We start from the raw sequence: 19,502 nt of genomic DNA on the forward strand, positions 1-19,502 counted from the left end.
TTTATCCCGTAACAGAACGTCAAGTGAGCTCTTTCGAATCACTAAAACTGTACAAGATTTCCATTATCCTAAAGTCTCACAAGACACTAGCTTTTTAAGCAATAGGGGACAGAGTGAGGGAAAATGGACATTTCTATAGACTCCGAAGAATTCTGTAGGAGTCTATTAAAAAAAAAAAAAAGGCCCAAACACAAACAAACACAAAAAACCTTGCTGCTTTATTAAAAGACAGTAAAGGCAAGGTATGACAAGGTCCTAAGTTTAAGCTACAGCATCAGAAAAAGAACATATCTTATTCAACACTAATGCCTTCAGCAGTCCTGGCATAAAAATGGTAGGGCAGACCCAGATCCAACAGCTATCGAAGATGATGGGAATCTCTCCACTAACTCATCTGAGTTTTAGATTGGACTGATGGGCTGAAACTGCTGCTACTAATTGCTTGGAAGATAATGCCAGTTAGCGAGGAAGGCAACACGCAGACCCCACAAAATGCTTGTAATTTTTGCCAGCTATGCAAAGTACAGAACAAATGTTTAAGAAAAACATATGGAAGTCACACCTGTACTCAAAAAACTCATCATCATACAGCAGCTGCATTAAGATGTGTGACACACTGTGACCTAACACTGAAAGATTTTGCTAATTCTAATTAGCAAAGGCTGGCCTTACCCACCTTCACAATGGCAGAAAAATGCACGACACAAAGGAGTGCTGGACTTTCTCCCCAACACTGCAGAGCGGGCCACGCTGTTTTTAGCAGTGGGAACACTGCAGATTTCAAAGTATCAGGTACTTGTTCAGAGTCATCAGAGCTGACGCACAGCTGGGGCTTACACCCACACGGTGAATTTCTCTCTTTAATGTAACTTTGATACCAAGATGTGTTAAATCTTTGATTTTATTGGCAGACGCTGACTGTATTTGCCTAACCTCTGAAGCCTGCTGACTGACAGTGTTAATGCACTTTCTAATAGATGAAAAGGGAAATGACAGCTTTTGGCTCACTTTCAAGCACATTTCTTCACTGTAAAATACCCTATAGCTCAATCTGCTTTTCATACAACCTAAGAAATCTATTCTTTATTGTGTTGCTAATAACTGGTGGCATACTGAAGAAAACAGGAGCTGGATAGGAATACCTACTGAGGGAGCTACTTTACTTCCTGAAAGGAAGGTGTTTTCTTCCTTTCTTTAATTTGAGCTGCATTGATCTGATCTCAGAAAATCCCAGACTGAAGTTAAACATTACTTCAGAATAATTTCTCAGCTCTTCCTATATCAAAAAAAGACTTTTAAAGAGCAGCAGCTATGCTAACAAGCAGCTAGTGGTCCAAGTGTCAGAGGAAATTTGCACAGGCTGCTGTCCAAAATAATACCCGAGGGCAGGGGGACTGCATCCTTACACATGAAGGAAACTGTTCTTTGTTTAAATGCAACAGCAACAAGAATCCACAGCTGATGAGCCTCACCCTTACGATGGGGATTCAGCTGAAAGGAGAATGACTGTGACTTCTCCAATACAACTCCTGCTGCACACGCTTCAGCTGCTTTGTGCCCCACCAGTTTATTAATAGTGCAATACTGCATAAGACCCAACAAAAAACAGGGCCCTGTTACTCCTGGCACTGAACATACACACAAAGCAGTAGTAGACATACATCACTTGTGGCTTAAGGACAGAAAACATGCAGGACCAGGGAAGAACAGAATATAGAAGCAGAGCAGTGTCGTGGTCAAGAGCTGCATGCCAGTAAGACTTTCTTCAGCAGCAGGAAGTGAACTGGCATTAAGTAAAAGTCTATCAGTTAAAACAGATGAAAAGTAGAGGAAAAAACCCTGTACGATCTCTAAGGACAAAGCTCTGTTTTGCTCATCCCTTTCGCAGGTGGGCTAGAGGTTGTGTCATCCCATCTACCAAGCTTCTGTGAGATGAGACTGCCAGGTAGGGTCCACAGAACATACAAGTTGAACTGGACAAAGTTGGGCAACATGGCAAGAGACCACAGCACACATCTGCCTTACAGAGTCTACTACAATCCAAGTATAAAGCAGGGACTACAGATGGTGCACCCTGCCCAGCACAGCTTTTAGAACTAGGCTTGTACCATGCAGGTGTAGACACTGCAACCTGCCTGCAGGTCTCAACCCATACCTCCTCTGGAAATTTCCAAGTCACCTTCTCCATCTGTGTGCCTTTATTTCATAAAACTGTAGAACAACTCGGGTTGGAAGAGACCTAACGAGATCATCCAATTCACTTCCCTTCTTTCTGCATCCATGTGCTCAGGTCCAGGTGAGGCATATCCACGGTGCAATGCTGAACTGATTAGGGGACAGCAGGAGGAGAGGCATAAGAACAAAACAATCACTTGAAAATGCAGAAAGTCCTGTAAATAACATAGGAGCCTACCTTAGCTGTATATGTAGCTATCTCTGCTACAAGCAGTTTGATTATCACATCAGTAATTACAGAAAATACCAAGATGCAGCATATGTTCAGATTGTTTGAGCTATCCTCAATTTCCAGTGGATATAAATCTATAAGCAAACAAAACTGTTCAAAAATCCAGCCTGATTTTAGTACCCAAGCAAATTGGGACAGAACGATCTTAAAACCTCCCTAGGAAAGTAAGGAATTTCTCTGACAACATAATTTGTTATGGACATCCAGAGCAAACTGAGACATGTGTCTTTTTGGAGACAGCAAGGAATTTCCTATAATACATTTAATTGATTCTATTGAAGAAAGAGGTTAAACTTTAACAGAACCTCATAAAATTAGAAGTCTGGTACCAAAGATTCTCCCTCCTTTTCTACTGGCTGATATGCAAAGCTCTATCACCCCACGTGGGCTGAGTTTTGTTGCCTCTGCTCTGGTCACAGAGCATGCTGTCATTATCAGGACTCTCAAGGCGGGGAAGGCAGCACCGAACCTTCTTGTTAACACATCTGGAATCCTACCAGTTGTCCTTTACCCATCTTTAAGCCTACAAAAAGCTATTTTCTCTTTAGTGTCCCTGACATAGTCCTGGAGTCTGAGCCTAATTATTAATCTCATTTTACTCTATGAACGTCAACCGTGATGGCAACTGTTGTCTACAGCATCCATTTTATAGCAAGAGCCTGGCACCTGATGCAGGCCTAGAAGCCTGTAACATGGCAAAGAGGAGCATTAGCAGAAAAAGAACCTAACCTAATTCAACAATAGCTGGTTGTAACAGTGGCCATTTATTTTGCAACACTTCCTATCTAGAAGATAATAGCAAGAACAGAGGCAGAGTTTTAAAAGAAAACTGCTTTCCTAAACACAGAACCGATTTGGTTATGAGAGGTCTGGCTGGCTGTCCACAGGACTCTGACCAACCAAAGCTCACCGGCGTGATAAGACTGTAACGACGGAAGCTGTGTTCCAAAGCCTGTTGCTTTTCAAAGTCCTGTAACTCCACTGTCTTTCACGGTAACAGGACTTGTGGCTAAGGAAGTCCCCACTACGCCAAAACTCATGGCTTTACGGCCCCTTGGTACCTCACAGGTGTGATTAGGAAACCAGAACTCCCACTGCCAGGAAGGCACCAGGGACATGCCAAGAAACTAGCAAGTCTGGGAGAGAAGACACTGTGATATGCATTCCACATTGTGGTAGACTGGCAATGGGGTTTCTCTGCCCAGATATGCCAGGTATGGGTCTGCATCTGAGCAAGAGCTAAAATTCAGAACCCAGAAATTCACAAAAGGGCGCTCCAACCATAATAGATTAACATTTCTATGGAAAATGGGATGGTGCCAAGTCATAACAGTCTCTGTAAAGTCCTAATTAACATGAATAACACAGCTGGATATTTTATGTATCAGCCTTCTAAGTCCCTCCTTCCTGCCACTTAAGAGTAAAAATAGTAGAATGTTTTATGGCCGTCAATTCATGGCTGCTTAGGTGTGATTCCACTTTAAGAGAGGGCAGAAGTGCCAGCCCCTTGCAGTTATCCATATGGGAGGCATACGAATAGTCTGCATTAGTGGTGTTTGATGAAGGAAGTTACAGAACAGCAGGTTTGTCAGGGAAATGTGGACACTTGGCAGAATATCAATGGAATTACTTTTCGTTCCATTCCAGGCTTGGGTTTCAAGATAGATTAGCTGATATCATCACCTGGCAGGTTACAAGATAATCATAACAGAAAAGAAAATAATGACGACAAGGTAAAAAGAAAAACACAAAAAATTCTGAAAGAAAAACAGCGCAGTTTACCATGAGATCAGACAGTTGTTCTATCACTCTGATGGCATTTTAATTCAGAATATATTCTGGCATGCTCCTGTACAAATACATAGCATCCGAATTAATCTGAGGAGGCAGCAGCTCCCAGAACTGCACGGTTTTGTCTGGGTCCTGCACCAGCAGAGCCTCCACCGACCAGCCCCACGCAGCTGGGTTACCCCCAGGGCTGCTCAGCCACTTTTACACCACAGAATCCAGGCTGAAGAGCCTGCCTCCTCCAAGCCGGACGTGTGCCCGGAGGTGCGGCACATACGGACCTCCACCCAAACGAGACCCGAGGCAGACTGGCGTTCAGCCACGCTGACTAGCTCTGCTCTTGAGCCTCCCTACAGCAGCGCGACAAAGACTCTTCCTCTGCCTGCTGGGAGCCAGCCTAAGTCTGCACTGGCTAGTACAGGGGCAAACACAGGCTGGTTTGCATCTGGGTGTCCCTGCACTGACATCTTCAGCTGACAGGGGAGATGTAAACAGCCTATTTGGACACAACTCTGCAAGCCAAGGCACCCGGCCTCCCCAGACCACAGTGGGAGACACCTCCCTAGTCCTTCAGGCATCAGCTCCAGTTCGGCTAGACTCACCAGTATAATAACCAACTGCTCTATCGTGTCAATGGCAGGCCAAACAACAGTTTGTGTCCAGGAAAGATTCAACCGATTTGTACACTAACTGCGAGTGCTATTACAAACTATTTTCCATTAAAAGGACAGAAATTATTCACAACTAAAGCCACAAAACTTGATTCCGATTCCAGAGTGTTAGACTAGGCTATCCCATAAATATTCCCATCTCAGCTGTATAATTTTGTTCCAATGTAGGCAAGAAACTAAACCACCCTAGATCTGGGTTATTAAAATAGCTGAAGTCACCGACCTTTACGTAAACGGAAGCTCTGTAACGCAGTGCCAAGCAAGGACGTAAGCCTTGCTGAGAGGCAGGTTGCACGTACTTGAGCACGGCACCATGCTGATTACATCTGAATGACTTCTGATTTTGAGTGCAGGCAGAGCAGGTTCATGCCCTCTCCGAGCAGTGGAAGAACATGGTGCACTGCCCTAGAAAAGATGGTCTGGTCGTATCCATCTCCTTGCCCCATTCATTTACTTTGTTTTGATCTTCTCCAGTTTGCCCCACAACAAAATGGCTTCTTACTCACACACCACACAAACCACGCTTGAAGTCTCACTCTGGCATCCACTATTACCAGAACATACATGTACAATGTGCATATGTCACACCCTTGCTATAAGGAGTAAGTTCTTACCTTTGCTGAGTATCACATCCTCTTCTTTCAACCTTTACCCACATCTAACTTTCTTCTTGGGCTTCTCTGTGCTCATTTTTAACCTCTTTTGTCAGCTCTTGAAATAACAGACCCAGTTTAAGAGAGGCATTGTGCCTATTATTGATTTTTCTTCTAAACCAAACTAAGTTTTAATAGAAATTCAAACGGGTGAGCAGGATTAAAAGGGTGATTTTAGATATACAAGAAGGTTACAAAGCCCATTCACAGTAATGAAGGAAGACTGCATTAATCTCTTAAAAGGATTCAAATGCTGCAACTAGAGCAATTCCACTCCTTAACAGGAACAAATTAAGACAATTTCCCTTGCAGAAATTTCCATAATTACAAGTAATTATCTTCTACTCTGAAATTCTCCAGTACAGCACTTCCTGCAAAGAGTATTCCTATCACATGCTCTATTTAGGAAATATAGGAGGAATTTTTTCTTGGTGTATGGTATATTGTCATCATATTGATTAACCCACGGTTCTGCTCTGCCAGAATATGCATCTATCTTTGGTAATAACAAAAAGAATCACCAATCCCTATCTGATGACCCTATCGTTATGTTATTACGAAAGCCTAAAAGATAGAGACCTTTAAAAGTGCATGCAGAGAAGAGGAGGAATAAACCACATCCACAGATTAAGTTAAAGGAAGATCAAGTTATAATAGTGAATTGTCCAATGAAGTTCTTTTCTGCTGGGTAAATCAAAGGCTCCAAGACAGCATTTTGATGCACATTCTTTTTGGGCAATAAGGACAAGTATGGCAACAGCTGCTGCAGCATTTGTAAAAACTGTATAAACTCAAACAAAATACCACAGAAACTAAGCTTTGCATTTGTTCTTCTTGTGCATGAGGAAAGTGTATGTCAGGAAAACGTAATGTCAGTTGCTCTTTTTTTTCTTTCCTATAAGCAAACATACACAATCCCACACATCTTGTCACCAACCGTGGGAACAGTCTGCTGGACTGCTGCTGCTGCTACTGCGTTTCTCTGTTGCCATTTAACATCCCCATTTATACTTTACTCCTAATCCCGTGCTGCTAGGGCACAGACTGGGGTTCCACCAGTACAGCAAAACAGAGCCTGCTCTAACCTTGTGACAAGAGGTAGTGCAATGTTCGCTACCTGAAAAATCAGTGATGGATTGAGCTTGCTCATAGCATAGCATCTTCCAAGCATTGTAGAACATCGGTTTTCAAATGAAGCTTTTTAGAGCTCATGCTCTACCCAAGAGTTAAATAGTATTATCAAAGGGCCAATCTTAACCGCATTGCAAGACCCTAAATATTCACAGACAGGTGGAACAGTAATCCATACAGCAGAAGACCCTGAAATACAAGTACTAGAGATGACAAAAGGCAACAATCTTTAGCAAGAAGGCCTCCTGCAGTCAAAGCTTTTAAAAGTTTGGAGATAACATTTACCCTGAGAAGTCCAAAAAGCAAAGCCCTGTCGCTGGCAGCCAGTTCAGCCGCAGAGCCTACATCTCCTCAGACCTGCCAGCTTTGGAAGAAGCTTCTTCATTCCCAGTCGCTGTTAGAGGAAAGCAGGACAGAGCTCTATCACTCTGCAGAAAAACGGATTACCAGCTCAGATTGCTATGAATTCAGGCATAACATCATTCCAGAGCCACGTACTGTACAGCCTTAAATGGAAAAGATCTACAATATTTAACAGGTCAGGAATACTATTCATTTTTGTTTATTTAAGCATATAAGAGGGTAGATTTAGATTTTAAAAGCCTCTTAAGAAATATGAGACGGGAAAGCTTACTGTGAATGCTTTTAAGTGCCCTCTGATAACTGCCAGTTATAAAACTGGGGGGAAGGAGCAGGGGTGGGGAAAGGAGGGGGAGTGGGGAAAAAAATCAATCTGCTTATTTTCAGCTAGTACGAGCAGAATTCTGCAAAACAGGTTTGATTTTCCAGCTTGGAAATTCAGAGCACTTGCCACATTGGTAAATCCTAACGCAACCGATCCCACTATTGCCCGTAACCTACTAATTTGTACCAAAAGTAACCTAAGGGTCAGCTAAATTCAAGGGCCTTTACAGAAATTATCATTGTCTTGCAAGTATTTCTCAGTCCTTTTCTGTTCTGTAGTACAAGCCATTTCACCACGCAACAGAGGGAAAAGGTTAACTTTTACACAAGCAGCCCACCCGGGAATCAGCCCATTCCGTTCCCTACGGAGAACTCCTCTACGACCCGTGACATTTTACAAGCGATATAATACAGATTGCATTCACCATATTTTCCCAACAGTGCTTCTGCATAACAGGCCATGCAAGCACCACTACTGACAAGGGTAAGGTCATGAAAAGATATTCCATTGTTTCTAATGAAATTAATAGACTGTCTCACAGAAGGTGTTTGAGATCATTTAGAGCTGAAGTGGAGCCTGAATGGCACAGGGAGTAAACGGCTCCTCTCCATCCATGCAGAAGTGGACATGTATGCCCAGATGAAGTCACAGCATGGACAGATGGAGCCATGAATTGTGGTGCACAGTTACATGCTAAAACAAAACAAAAGTCTTAGCTTTTGGATCCTACTGTTATGCTTTTTAAAAACAACAGTGGCCAATATGAAATGCACTGTTACATTCTTGAGCATGTATTTACAATCCTAAAGGAACACTTAGACATAATACTACAGATTCAGACTTCAAAAAAAAAACCAATACAGAGGTCAAAGACAATAAGTTATGGCAGAAATATAATGAGATTTGCATGAATTTATGAAGAGCTTTTTTTTTTCTGCACTGCAGGAAAACTGAAAGAGCTATTTGTTTATAGAGGAGTTAGTGTATATATATGAACAAATCCTCTTACTGAGATGCTCTTGGTAAATATATATATAACTTTTGCATGTCAGTAACAAAAGGATATTGCAGTTCATCACTGTGTTATTTATGATTTATTGAATCCTTCATGAAACCTGCATCTGACACAGTCAGTGATTCCAGGTTTTGTCCAACATTTAGCCATCGTAAGAGAGTAGCAAATGCAATTTTTTTAGTATCTAAAACATTTTCTGTTATCAGGCTTCTTAAGCATGCAAAATTTACCACACTGCTCCTGCATAACAAGTCACATTCAATAAACCTGAAGCGTCACTTTTTTTCAACTCGCTGGCTTTAATAATTTTAAAAGGAGCGCTCTCACCTGAACTCCAGTATCCCATTAAGCAACCACAAGTATAATGGCTTTTTTAATTATTATTATTATTCACAGATAAAAGAAGCTGCATTAGCAGACAAGATCACATCACCACTTGAGCCATTCTTTTCTTCCCTCAGCCAAGAGACTGCAGCAAACCCTAGTTGCCGATGAGTCAGAGCAGCCTGAGGCAAGTCCGGGCTGATGAGATCCAGCAAAAGTCACCACAGCGCAGAACGTTTCATTCGCCAGGGAGCTGACTGAGCGAGCATCCCTAGGACAGTACACATGGCACACTCACCCTTCAGGCAAGCCATACCCTGAAGCCGAAGGAAGCTTCCAAAAGAGGTCGTGATAAGGGACGGACTGAAAAGAAAGATGTCATTCCTGCAGCCTGAGCCACTCAACATATTAACATAGCTAATTTTATGCTTTTCAAAGAATATCATCGATATAACACATCAGCCATATCTGTATCCAGACCACGTATAATTTAGTTACTAGCCTCCTGAGAGTTTGTCAGTGCAGTTGTGCTCACCCTAATGCACTGGACATCTTATGCTTGCACTGTAGCCTGGCTTCCCACGGAAACAGGCTCACACGACGTGCTGGCAGCCCACCTGTCCGCCCACCCCAGCTCTGACGGCTTTTGGGGCCACTGACCATTTGCCAGAGAAATGTATTCCAGTGGCAGCCCAGACCAGCGACACGAACCTTGCTCTGCACCAGCCACCTGCTAGACGGAGATGCAGGGGGAACCTAAAGGGAAATGCAGTCTGAGGCAAGTTGTGGAAGTCCACAGGAAGAGAGTCTTTATTGGTTCCGGTGCTTGTGGAAAAATTTGGCAAATGAGTAATTTTCTAAACTTAGAAAAAATATACATGGTTTATGACACGAAAAAAAAAATTCAGTCACATGCAAATTCTTTCTTTCAGTAGCTGAAGGCAAGGTAATGCCTTATGCACTACAGGCGATAGTTGTACCTTAGCATCAGCAAACAAAGGAGCTTACTCCAGGTTTACACACAGGACTAATAAACTGCTTGCAATCCTACGCTGCACAGTTTAACAGTTGTAAAAGCAAAAACTCCTCAATGAACAGAACACATCTTAAACATTTAATAATAAAAAAGTGGTTAAAGCAAAAGAATATGAGTGCAAATCTAATAAATCAAACAAGACTCCTAATTCAGTACAGCAGCACACATGTCCAGCTTTTGTACTGACAGCTCTCATATTTGGATGTTTTAACAGGGAAGAGGCAGGTAAATCATGTCTCAGAAGTCAGTTTCAGGAATGACCAACAGCTTTAAACAACCAAGGGCTACAGGAACACTGGCTACTATACTGTCCTTCTCATTTTGTGTCCTATTAAGAAATGGAGCAGCAGTGCCTTCTGGAGCAGCTTGCATGAGTCATTTTCTTAAAACTGCTCTGTAAAGCACATGACTGCAACACTACAAAGGCACTCAGGCCAGGCCAGCAGAAATCCTGGCTACACTCACGTGAGCATGCTGGCAACACTGACAAAATAACCTCTGCTGAGATTTTACTGGTACTGCAGTTGAAAACAGAACCTATTCCAACATGAACATAGTTTCCATCACATCATAGCAAGAGTAGGAACTATTTTTTGCTCAGACTAGTAAGATGCTTGACAGTTCAGACGATTTCAGCTATCTTCTGTATCCTCTACGCTATTAAATTTGGTCGCCCAAAAAACAACTCGATTTGGACACAGGCAATAATGCAGAGGAAAAAAAAAATTAATCTGACATTGTGATTTAAGCATAAGCGGGTGAGCCAATACTGCAGAGTGAATCCTGACACTCGAAACGGAATCTTCCAGAGCCGAGGAGTCCAGCCAGCAGCCAAGAATAATATTTCAGTGGTTCAGTCGATACTGCTGTAACCATGGCCTGGAGGGGTTTCCATAGCCATAACCACAGGAGTGACTGCACATTCGGTTGAAAATAGTAAAACCAGACATTTAAAAATCTATAGCTTGTAGACATGTTAAAACCAGTTTGAAAGGAGGCACAGAGGGGCTTGAAAAACGCACAGACGCTCCCATTGAGCTTGCCCATCATCTGTTTATCCTGCTGAAGACACAATGATTTGAAATAAGAACTCCTCTCACTAGAAGCAATTGCCTGCTTAAAAAAAATAAAGGAACAGCTTCAGAAGAGCTGAAAAGAGATGAGGTATCAGTGGCACAAAGCCTGAGGGACTACCCAGAGATGCAGTGGCAATACACACTCCAATCAGGACGTTCCGAAGCACCATTTATTTCAATGTCTAGCACTCAAAGCAAGAGACGCTCTCATGCATTTCACATATGATTTCTATTTCTTCCCTGATGTAAAACACAGTATCACACATCACGCTACAAAGAAAGAAGGAGCCCTGCTGGTTCAAGCAGGTTTTTCCAAAAGAAAAAAAAAAAAGTATAATAGTCCACAGCTGCCAGGAGCAAGGGGTCACTGCTGAGGAGGGGCAGCACAGCACATTCAGTTTGCTAGATTTTCCCTTAAAAGAATGTCAATAAAAAGCCCTGCCAAGCGCGTTGGAAGAAGAACGTCCTGCCAGGCGCCGAACCGCTGGAGTCATCGCACGGCCACCGCGCCCCGAGCAGCCCGCAGCAAGCGCCCGCCGCGCTGACGAGCTGAGGCTGCCGCCGGCCCCGAGCGAGGCAGCGCCCGACAAAGGGCGGCCTCTCCCCTCCGGGCACGCCACGGGCCGCTGCCCCCGCCGCTGACCGAGCTCTGTAAACGCCGCTCCAGCCAAGCAGCCATATTAGGAAACGGCCGAACGCCAGACTGACCGACCGACCGACCGCCACCGCCCGGGCCGCGCCGGGGCCGAACGGAGGGGACGGCGGCCCCGCAACTCCGCAGCCCGACTCGGGGCCCTCGGCAGACGGCGGCCGCTTCCCCTCGGCGTCCCGGGCGGGGCGCGACAACCGCTGGAGGGAAAAGAAAAGTTCGCGACGGCGGGGCGGGGGTGGGGGGGACGGGTGGCCAGGGCAGCGCGGGGCGCCCGGCACTGGGGACCGGCTCCACCGCTCCGCCCGCGGCTGCCGGGACAGCCCGCCCCGGGGGAGCCGGCCGCGGGCCCTGCCCCGCCTCGTCACCCACCTTCTTCCGGGGCTGCCATTTCATCATATTTGTAGAGCGGGGACGCGGAGCATCAAGGTCGCGCTTGGGTGCCGGCGGCGAGCGCAGCGGGGCCGCAGCCCGCGGTCATGCTGCCCGGCCCCGCCGCGAGGCCCGCGCCGCGCCCCGCCGCGCCCGCGGGAGAGGAGCCGGCCCCGCCGCGCGGGCCATAGGAGCGGGGCTCTCCTCAGCCGCCGGCGGCCAGCTCCGCCGCTGCGCTCCGCCGCGCCCCGCCAGCGCCAGCACCGCTCACGCCCGCGGCCCGCAGGGAGCCGCAGCTCCCGGGCACATCGTGCGCGGCCGCCCTTGCGCCAAGTGTGGGGCGAGACCCGACCCGGCGCCGCCCGCCGCTCCGCCGCGCACGGAGGCAGAGAGGGGCGCGGGCGCCGGCAGAGCCCGCCGCGCCGCCCCCCTCCCTGCGCCGCCGGGAGCCCCCGGGTCCTGCCACCGCCCCCGCCCCGCCCCTCGCCCGCGCGCCCCGCCCCTCCCCTCCCCGCCCCGCGTGCTGAGGCCGCCGCAGGCCGAGACGCGCGCGGGCCTCCGGGCCAGCAGGCGGCCGCGGCGCACAAAGGCGGCGGTGCCGCCCCCCCGCCCCCCCCCAGGCCCGCTCCGGGGCCCGGCCGGGAGCCGAGGCCTCTCCTCGCCGCCGCACTCGCGGGCACCACCGCGGCTCGGCCGGCGGCGTCCCGCAGCCTGCGTGTGGCTGCGCCTCTCGTCCCGGCTCGGGTGGGGTGCGGGGGGGCTGCAGAGGTGCCAACTGGAAGAATTCGGACCGGAGGCGCGGGGAGGAGGGGTTGGTGCCACCTTGCGCTGTCGCGGCCAGCTTCAGGCAGGCAGGGAAGGCAGTATGTCGCGCGGCTGCAGCCTCAGGTTTGGCAGCAGGGACTCACGTAACCCCTCCGTGTTCTGGGGAAGCGAAGCCAGGGGGCTGCCACTCTTCTCGGGTTTTTGCCACAAATAAAAACTGCAAGCAAAACCTAGCTCAAGAGATCTGGCTTCTCCCACTGGCGGCACGCATGTGATGTCAAAACCCTCTGCGTCCCAGTGTCATACTGGTAAAACAAGCAAAATAACACTGTTCTCCCTGACAGGTATGGGGTTTTTTTTTCCCCAGAGTAGAATCCGAGATTGCTTTAAAGCGGTCCAGAATGGGTTTTACTTGTGATGCTCCAAAATGCAACAGCTCGGGGTTCCCCAGAGGAAAGAGTGTTTTGGTTCTCGGAAGTATTTTGAGGCAATGCGCAAAAGGCTGTGCTCATCAACAGAAAAACTACGAGTCCTACCACGTATTAAAGCCGAACAGACAAAGCAATGACAAGGTCAAAGTCACCCTGTGTTGTGGTGCTTGCAACACGGTAAAAAATATGATCTATAGAGCGGACAGCAGAGGGTATTTTGGGAAGAACGGCCTGTTCTCTTTGAGCTCATGTCCAGGGGAAAGGGTTAAACAAACTAAGATGGAACTGGATTTTCCCATGTAATTTCCTACTCAATGCATCTGTTTCTTCCAGTCATCCTGGACTGTCTCACATGCATTGAGGGAAATCACAACTTTCCCTCCATGTGGTTGAAGCATTTGGATTGCAATAGTAGAAGAAAACCAAAGGAGACGTACTGATCCCAGCACCTGTGCAGAATTCACTGGGGCCTGAAGCAAAATTCTGAATACATCTTTTATATTCATCAAATTGAGGAACTGTAAGTTCTTCAACTGCCATATACTACTGTTACAGTATACTGCTCTTATACAGGACCTGTAAAACTTGGTAGATTGAAAGCAATCCAGATGATTTCTCAATATTGAGCTTTTGATTCTAAGAAGCTCTGGCTTTTCTCCCTGGTAATAGCATTATTGATTTTGCTGAAATGTAACTTTTTCTCCAGTCAAAAAGAAATCTCTTTTCTTTCCTCAGTAAATAAAGCAGAATAAACTTCTTGTAGAAATTACTATTAAAGTGGGTGACCAAAAAAATCACACTTGCTGCAATCTGCAACCTAATGTTTTACTTTCTCTTTAGTATTCTTCCAAGAAAGTGGCCAAGACCCACAAAGAAAGGGAGCTATTCGTTCCTGGGAGAGGATCACAGAGAAGGTGATCCACATCACTGTCCCATTCATTTGCTTCATGGGGTCAAGTGCGACGTGTCTCTGATTTAACAGGCTGACCCTCCTCCAGGTTCTCGGTCAGTCGGTGCCTCCAGCTGACCTGAGACGGCAGCACGGAGGTCACAGGTGAAATGCAGTAAGTGCACACAGTGCTCCTCGTGAAGGACAGAGGACACAAGGCGGAACCCTGGAGAGATGCAGCATCTTATCTCTCATTTGCGCGTTCAAGACATTTCACCAGAAGTTTATTACTGGAATATGTATGGTTTCAGCTTTATATTGTGGTTGGAGTATTTGTTCCGCTGTGCTCTCCTCACTCATAACAATGCTGCAGACAGAAGGTAAAGCTGGGCAGCTTAAGCATTCTGCCTGAGGTCTGGGTACTGTTCTGAGACAATACTCTAAAACACGAACAGAGTCTCAGAAGAGTTAAAAATCCTTCATATACGAACACAACACCATTTAACTGGGTTTTATATTATTGAAGTGGTGCAGAGTCGTAGTTTTCATTGCTATGATGAATGACCAACAGCACAGCATCTCAGGGGTAAACAATAAATTTAATGGCAAATGTAGTATCAAAATGTAGATCAACAAATGTTCCCTGCTAGGTCCCTTGGAAATATAACAGCTTCTTTTCGTTGCGGTTCCTCAGTCCTGAAGGATCACATGGAAGCAAGAGCAGCTAACTCATACACGGTGTTTCAGCTCTGACCGCAGAGGCTGCATCCCTTCCACCATGCCTGCATGTATTCCACAACAAAGACAAAGCTCAGGCAACAGTTCCAGAACACGTCAGCCTCGGTTCCAAAGCCACCTGAAGTAGTTCCCGTCTTGTCCTGCGCTACCCTCAAACACCTGCTCTCAGTTCTGTGTTTCTGTGCACACACCTTCATCTGGATTGCTGACAGTACTTGTGGCAGCTTTCTACCAATAAAACCACCAAGAAGATGCAAGTGAAAAATAAAGCTTTGAAAAGCAGTAGGGACATAAAAGAACAGGTGTGGCAGTGCGGAAAAGGAACTCCATCTGGTTTAACTCATCAGAGCTAGCAGATCATGGAGCTATGCCCTTCTATTATATTAACAGTAGAGCCAGTGTGCCCTGAAACTCGTTGATTTCCATAAATTTAAGAACTAGCATTGACAATTCTAAAGAGTTCTGTAAATGGTAAAGAAAATAAACGCTCAGAATCAGCCATTTACCATGATGCTGTCAGAAAAAAAAGCTTAATTTAATTCATGGACAGATTGCAAAATATGTTGTTTTGACACGATCAACAGGAGGGGTTTGAAATTTTCCTGAGTAAAGATAATTAACAGGAAGCAAAGCAGGAGCTGTGCATATACACCTGTCACAAAAGGGAGTGAGCTGGTTCGCTCCTAATCTTAATTCTTACTCCAGTGATTGGCATTTCTGCTATATTTAAACTTCTCTTTTTTTCTGCTGTTGAAAAAAAGAAATAATGTTGGCACTATTTTCAAAGCCATAGAAAATATCCAGAATAAAGGCAGTACAAATGCCTGGCATCTGAAGGAAATGGGAAATATTATTCACTTTTTCAAAGTCAGAGAGTTATCTGAATTCTTAAAGAAAATGCAGTATGATTTTTGGTTTTTAGGTCCCAGTTTCAAAGCCACTCAGCATGTAGTGATCCAATTGTCAGAAAATGCTGAAACCATCCTCTTACACTGGCAGCTTCCATCTCCTTCATCATGAGAACAGAATCCTCATGCCTATTTCAAAATGAACCAATTCATTTTCTCAAGTAATCACCAAAGCCAAGAAAAGTCAAATACTAGTGCTTTGTGAAGTTCGGTCTGAATCAGTGGACAAGTTGCCTAATAATACAAATACGAAGTAGAAAATAATGTTGGTCCATCAAAGTTAAATGCCTCTCAGTTCATTAAAGGTGAAACAATCAGCTCCCCTCCTGAGCATCCTCGGCTCAAAATACTGCTTGTGTCTGGAGAGCCATGTGCCGTCACTTCCCACAGAGGATGATGCCCCATTCATAGAACCTGTCACAGGTTACTGACATCTCTTCTCTGTAGGAAACATGCTGAGTGAGTGGTCCAGACTTCTGGACACTGACAGGAGCTCCCAGGGAACAGTTTTCTCTTCCAAACATATATCAATAAAGAATAAACATATTTTATTCCTCCCAATATTTATGAATGAATAATAGTCAGCATTTCGGCTGGTTGGTACAAAACCATCCAGCAAAATTACTGACTACACCAATACCTTTTTTTTTTTTTTGTCCTTTCCCTGATTTACTGGTATTTTTAAAATTCAGACTGTGGATCTGGCAGTCCAGTGTATTGTGCCAAATACCTGACCCTTTTCTCCTAAAGATGTTGACTAACAGAGAAGAAAGCTGTGTGTTATTAAGACATATCTGATATTAGATCTCAATCTTACAACTTAATGAAAAAAAAATCTTTTAAAGTGTCTTTTTCAAATTAATCTTTGACAAGAACTATCTCCTTTCTTGCATAACCTTTCATTTTAAATAACTTTAAAGTTCTAATACCTTTGTTACACCTTAAAATTCCCTCTACTCAACCAAAGTGCATCACCTAGAAGTAATCACATATACTGCAAGTAGAAAAAGTCCTATTGCAGATGGTTTGGTGGGCAGACTGCAAGTTAGGCTATCCGAAACATATGAGAATTCAGTTTATTGTGTCATTCTACAGTTTAGCAAGCAGCTAAATTGGACAGTACTCAGCAGGTACATACAGATTTAGAGTAACAACTTGATCTGATGACGTACACTTTCCTGTGAACTCATTGGCCTGGTAGTCTGAAAGGTGCCAGCTTTTTAACAGTTAACAATACACCAACACAGCAAGAGGGATGTAGATCAAGCTCCTAATAGCCAAGTCCCTTGGCAAATTCGTGAAGCATAATAAAATCAAATCCTTTTATTTCTGAATTTATTAAAGCAGCTTTCAATTCATTACAATGATCCTGCGTCTATCGCTTTGTCTGCCTCAAACTAGCACGCTGAACACAAATACAGAACCTTGCAAACGTTTATAGATCAGATACAGCACACTTCATCTGCGCTACTGCAGCTGCTAAGCAAGTACGAACTACAAAAGGGAGAAAGTATTTCAGAAAATTCAGGGAGAATGGAACTCCCTTGATGCGTAGCAATTGGTATACTGGAGTTCTGAAAAGAATCTCACTTCTCTAGATTACCAGAAATCAGCAAATACTAACTCATCTCTAGATGTTAATTTATGGCAAGTTCTCACGCAACTTACAATCAAAATTTAGTTCCACCCTCCACACTAAAGGTGCTTTGGGCACACGATCTACCTTTCCTTTCTTCTTACATATGAAGAGAGAAGTACGAAGTTCAACTAAAGGTGCTGGGGTCGCTTGGCATTATCATAGTACATGCATGGGAGAGAGCGCACAGTAAAGGGCAGGAAAGCTAGGAAAGCAGTTCAAGGTGCTACAAAGTTTTTGCATATTATGACAGTCTTCTGGTCCATCTACCTTTTGTTCCTGTTGCATTTTGCTACTGGACTACAGCATTTTGCCCTGTTCTCTTGATAATAAAGATTGATTGTTCTATGCTGTATAGCGGTAGCATGGATTATTTTCATTATTAGGTTACCTGGGGTTCACATCTCAGCAGCTGACTCTCTTCAAAAGACTGAAAATCACTTCAGAAAATACTTTGTTTAGTCAAGCAGAAAAAGCTCTTTTCACAGGGGTATAATCCAGGCTGAAAAACCAAGCAGAGGGCTTTGAAAAATGAGGATATACTTATCTGGAAAATACCACTTCTGACAGGAGAAGCAGCTGAGAAAAACTGGTTGCTTAAGACTAATTACAGAGTTGTAGCACAATTTAGTTCAAAGAGATGCAGAACTGAACTGAAGATAAGGAAAAAGCCTACAGCATTTATTACTGGCAACTGGATTCACGAAGCTGGAGGGGCAGGGGAGGGAGGTGGTCACACAGGCCAAATTATCTGAGGGCTGTAGGTGCCTGTTACTAATTAAAAATTATTTTGTGGTACCATGAAATGGTCAAATAGGTTAATACAAGATTAGGGCTAATCTTGTTGTGATACAGAGTCCCCTCTCAAGTACTGATGCCTGATCTAGGACTTAGGGGATGGACTCTTGCACAGGTATCACTTCCACGCTGGTCACAGGGAACACAGGACGCTGCACTGGCATTGCATGTTTCGCTCCTTGTGATTCATCACCCTGGCTTCCAGGCATTCATTTGTAAATATTTCCTTCAGAAAACAAATCTAGCTTGGAGTGGTATTTGCCTAATACCAGGGGGTAGACTAGAAGACCTTCAAAGGTCCCTCCCAACCCAAACCATCCTGATTCTATGGTTCTGTAACACACAGATCATTGACGAGCAGAAACATAGGAGGCAGCAAGTATTCCCACCAAAGATTTGCCTACAGTGCAGAGATGGGTAAGCCAGGAATCTGTATGGAAAATAAATCCACCAAAAAGCACTCATCTTTGGAGGGCATGCAAATGCATATCCATATTTCCTACCTCATTTAGGGCTTTTGCCGTAAAATTAGGCAGTTTTCTTTTAATTAATGGACAGAGTTTTGTGATAAAACTCCATCCATTTCACGCCCTTCACCCTTTGGGAAATAAACGGTGAAACACACTGCATTAGTCTCTATGCCACCCTTTGGTATTCCAAATGAGAGCCCTGCTCCATGCCCCATAGCATGGGGGGGGGAAGAGTACCACATACTGCCCTGTCTCGTCATCTTTCCTTTCACAGCATAGCAAGAGAATCTCTGTGGGCACCTCAATTGTGACTTAAGCATTTGTGCATGCACATCTAAGTACTACTTCTATTATCTACAGATACCAGACAGAAAAGGTGCAAAGAAATAAGCACTATCACAGACTAAGAAACAGAGAAGGCCTTGACACTGTGTAGGCACAGTTCAACACACAAATGTTTTAGCTGTTGCTATCAGCGCTGTTTTGGTCACAAATCTAAAACACAGCACCGTACAGTCTGCTATGAAGGAAATCAACTCCATCGCCACCAAACCCAGCACACTCCATGTCCAGCACTTCAACAAGCAAGATGCACGTAGAACACACAAATAATTTCCAGGTCTCTACATGAGGAAATAGAATTCTGTCCACACAAGGGTGAGTCTAGTATTAACGGCATAACCAAACTCATCTGCAGCAGGGACAAACAACAACAAAACACAGGGAAGTAGCAGTGAAATGGCACTCTCATTCTTCATGGGCACACACTTAAAGTCAATATTCTAAAATATTCAGAAATCAATATGGGGTGCCAAATCCTTCTTTATTTGCAACGGAAAAGCTAACTATATACAGCACCCTGCAAGACAGAGATGGGAAACTTCCAGATCAAGAAGCCTAAGGATGAAAGTTTCAGTCACAAACAGAAATTTTCTGCCTAGTAACTGTAGTCATGAAGAGAAGCATTATTTAAATGTAGTGTTGTGGTTGTGAAATATTT

At 44.8% G+C, this 19,502-nt stretch overlaps 1 protein-coding gene across 3 annotated transcripts in view; it reads right to left on the minus strand.

The window, feature by feature from the left end:
- Window positions 1-19,502, minus strand: part of TTC28 (tetratricopeptide repeat domain 28) — a 187,410-nt gene that overhangs the window by 112,303 nt on the left and 55,605 nt on the right. The window contains exon 1 of one of the 3 annotated variants that reach the window (XM_054843937.1): window positions 11,868-12,325. The exons of the other annotated variants lie outside the window; for them this stretch is intronic. Within the exon in view, the coding sequence (XP_054699912.1) occupies window positions 11,868-11,894 (27 nt within the window). The 5' untranslated portion in view covers window positions 11,895-12,325. Of the gene's footprint in view, window positions 1-11,867; window positions 12,326-19,502 lie in introns of those variants that run through there. 3 annotated transcript variants of the gene reach the window in all.

Source organism: Grus americana, chromosome 16 (assembly GCF_028858705.1).
Source record: "Grus americana isolate bGruAme1 chromosome 16, bGruAme1.mat, whole genome shotgun sequence".
Taxonomy (NCBI): Eukaryota; Metazoa; Chordata; class Aves; order Gruiformes; family Gruidae; genus Grus; species Grus americana.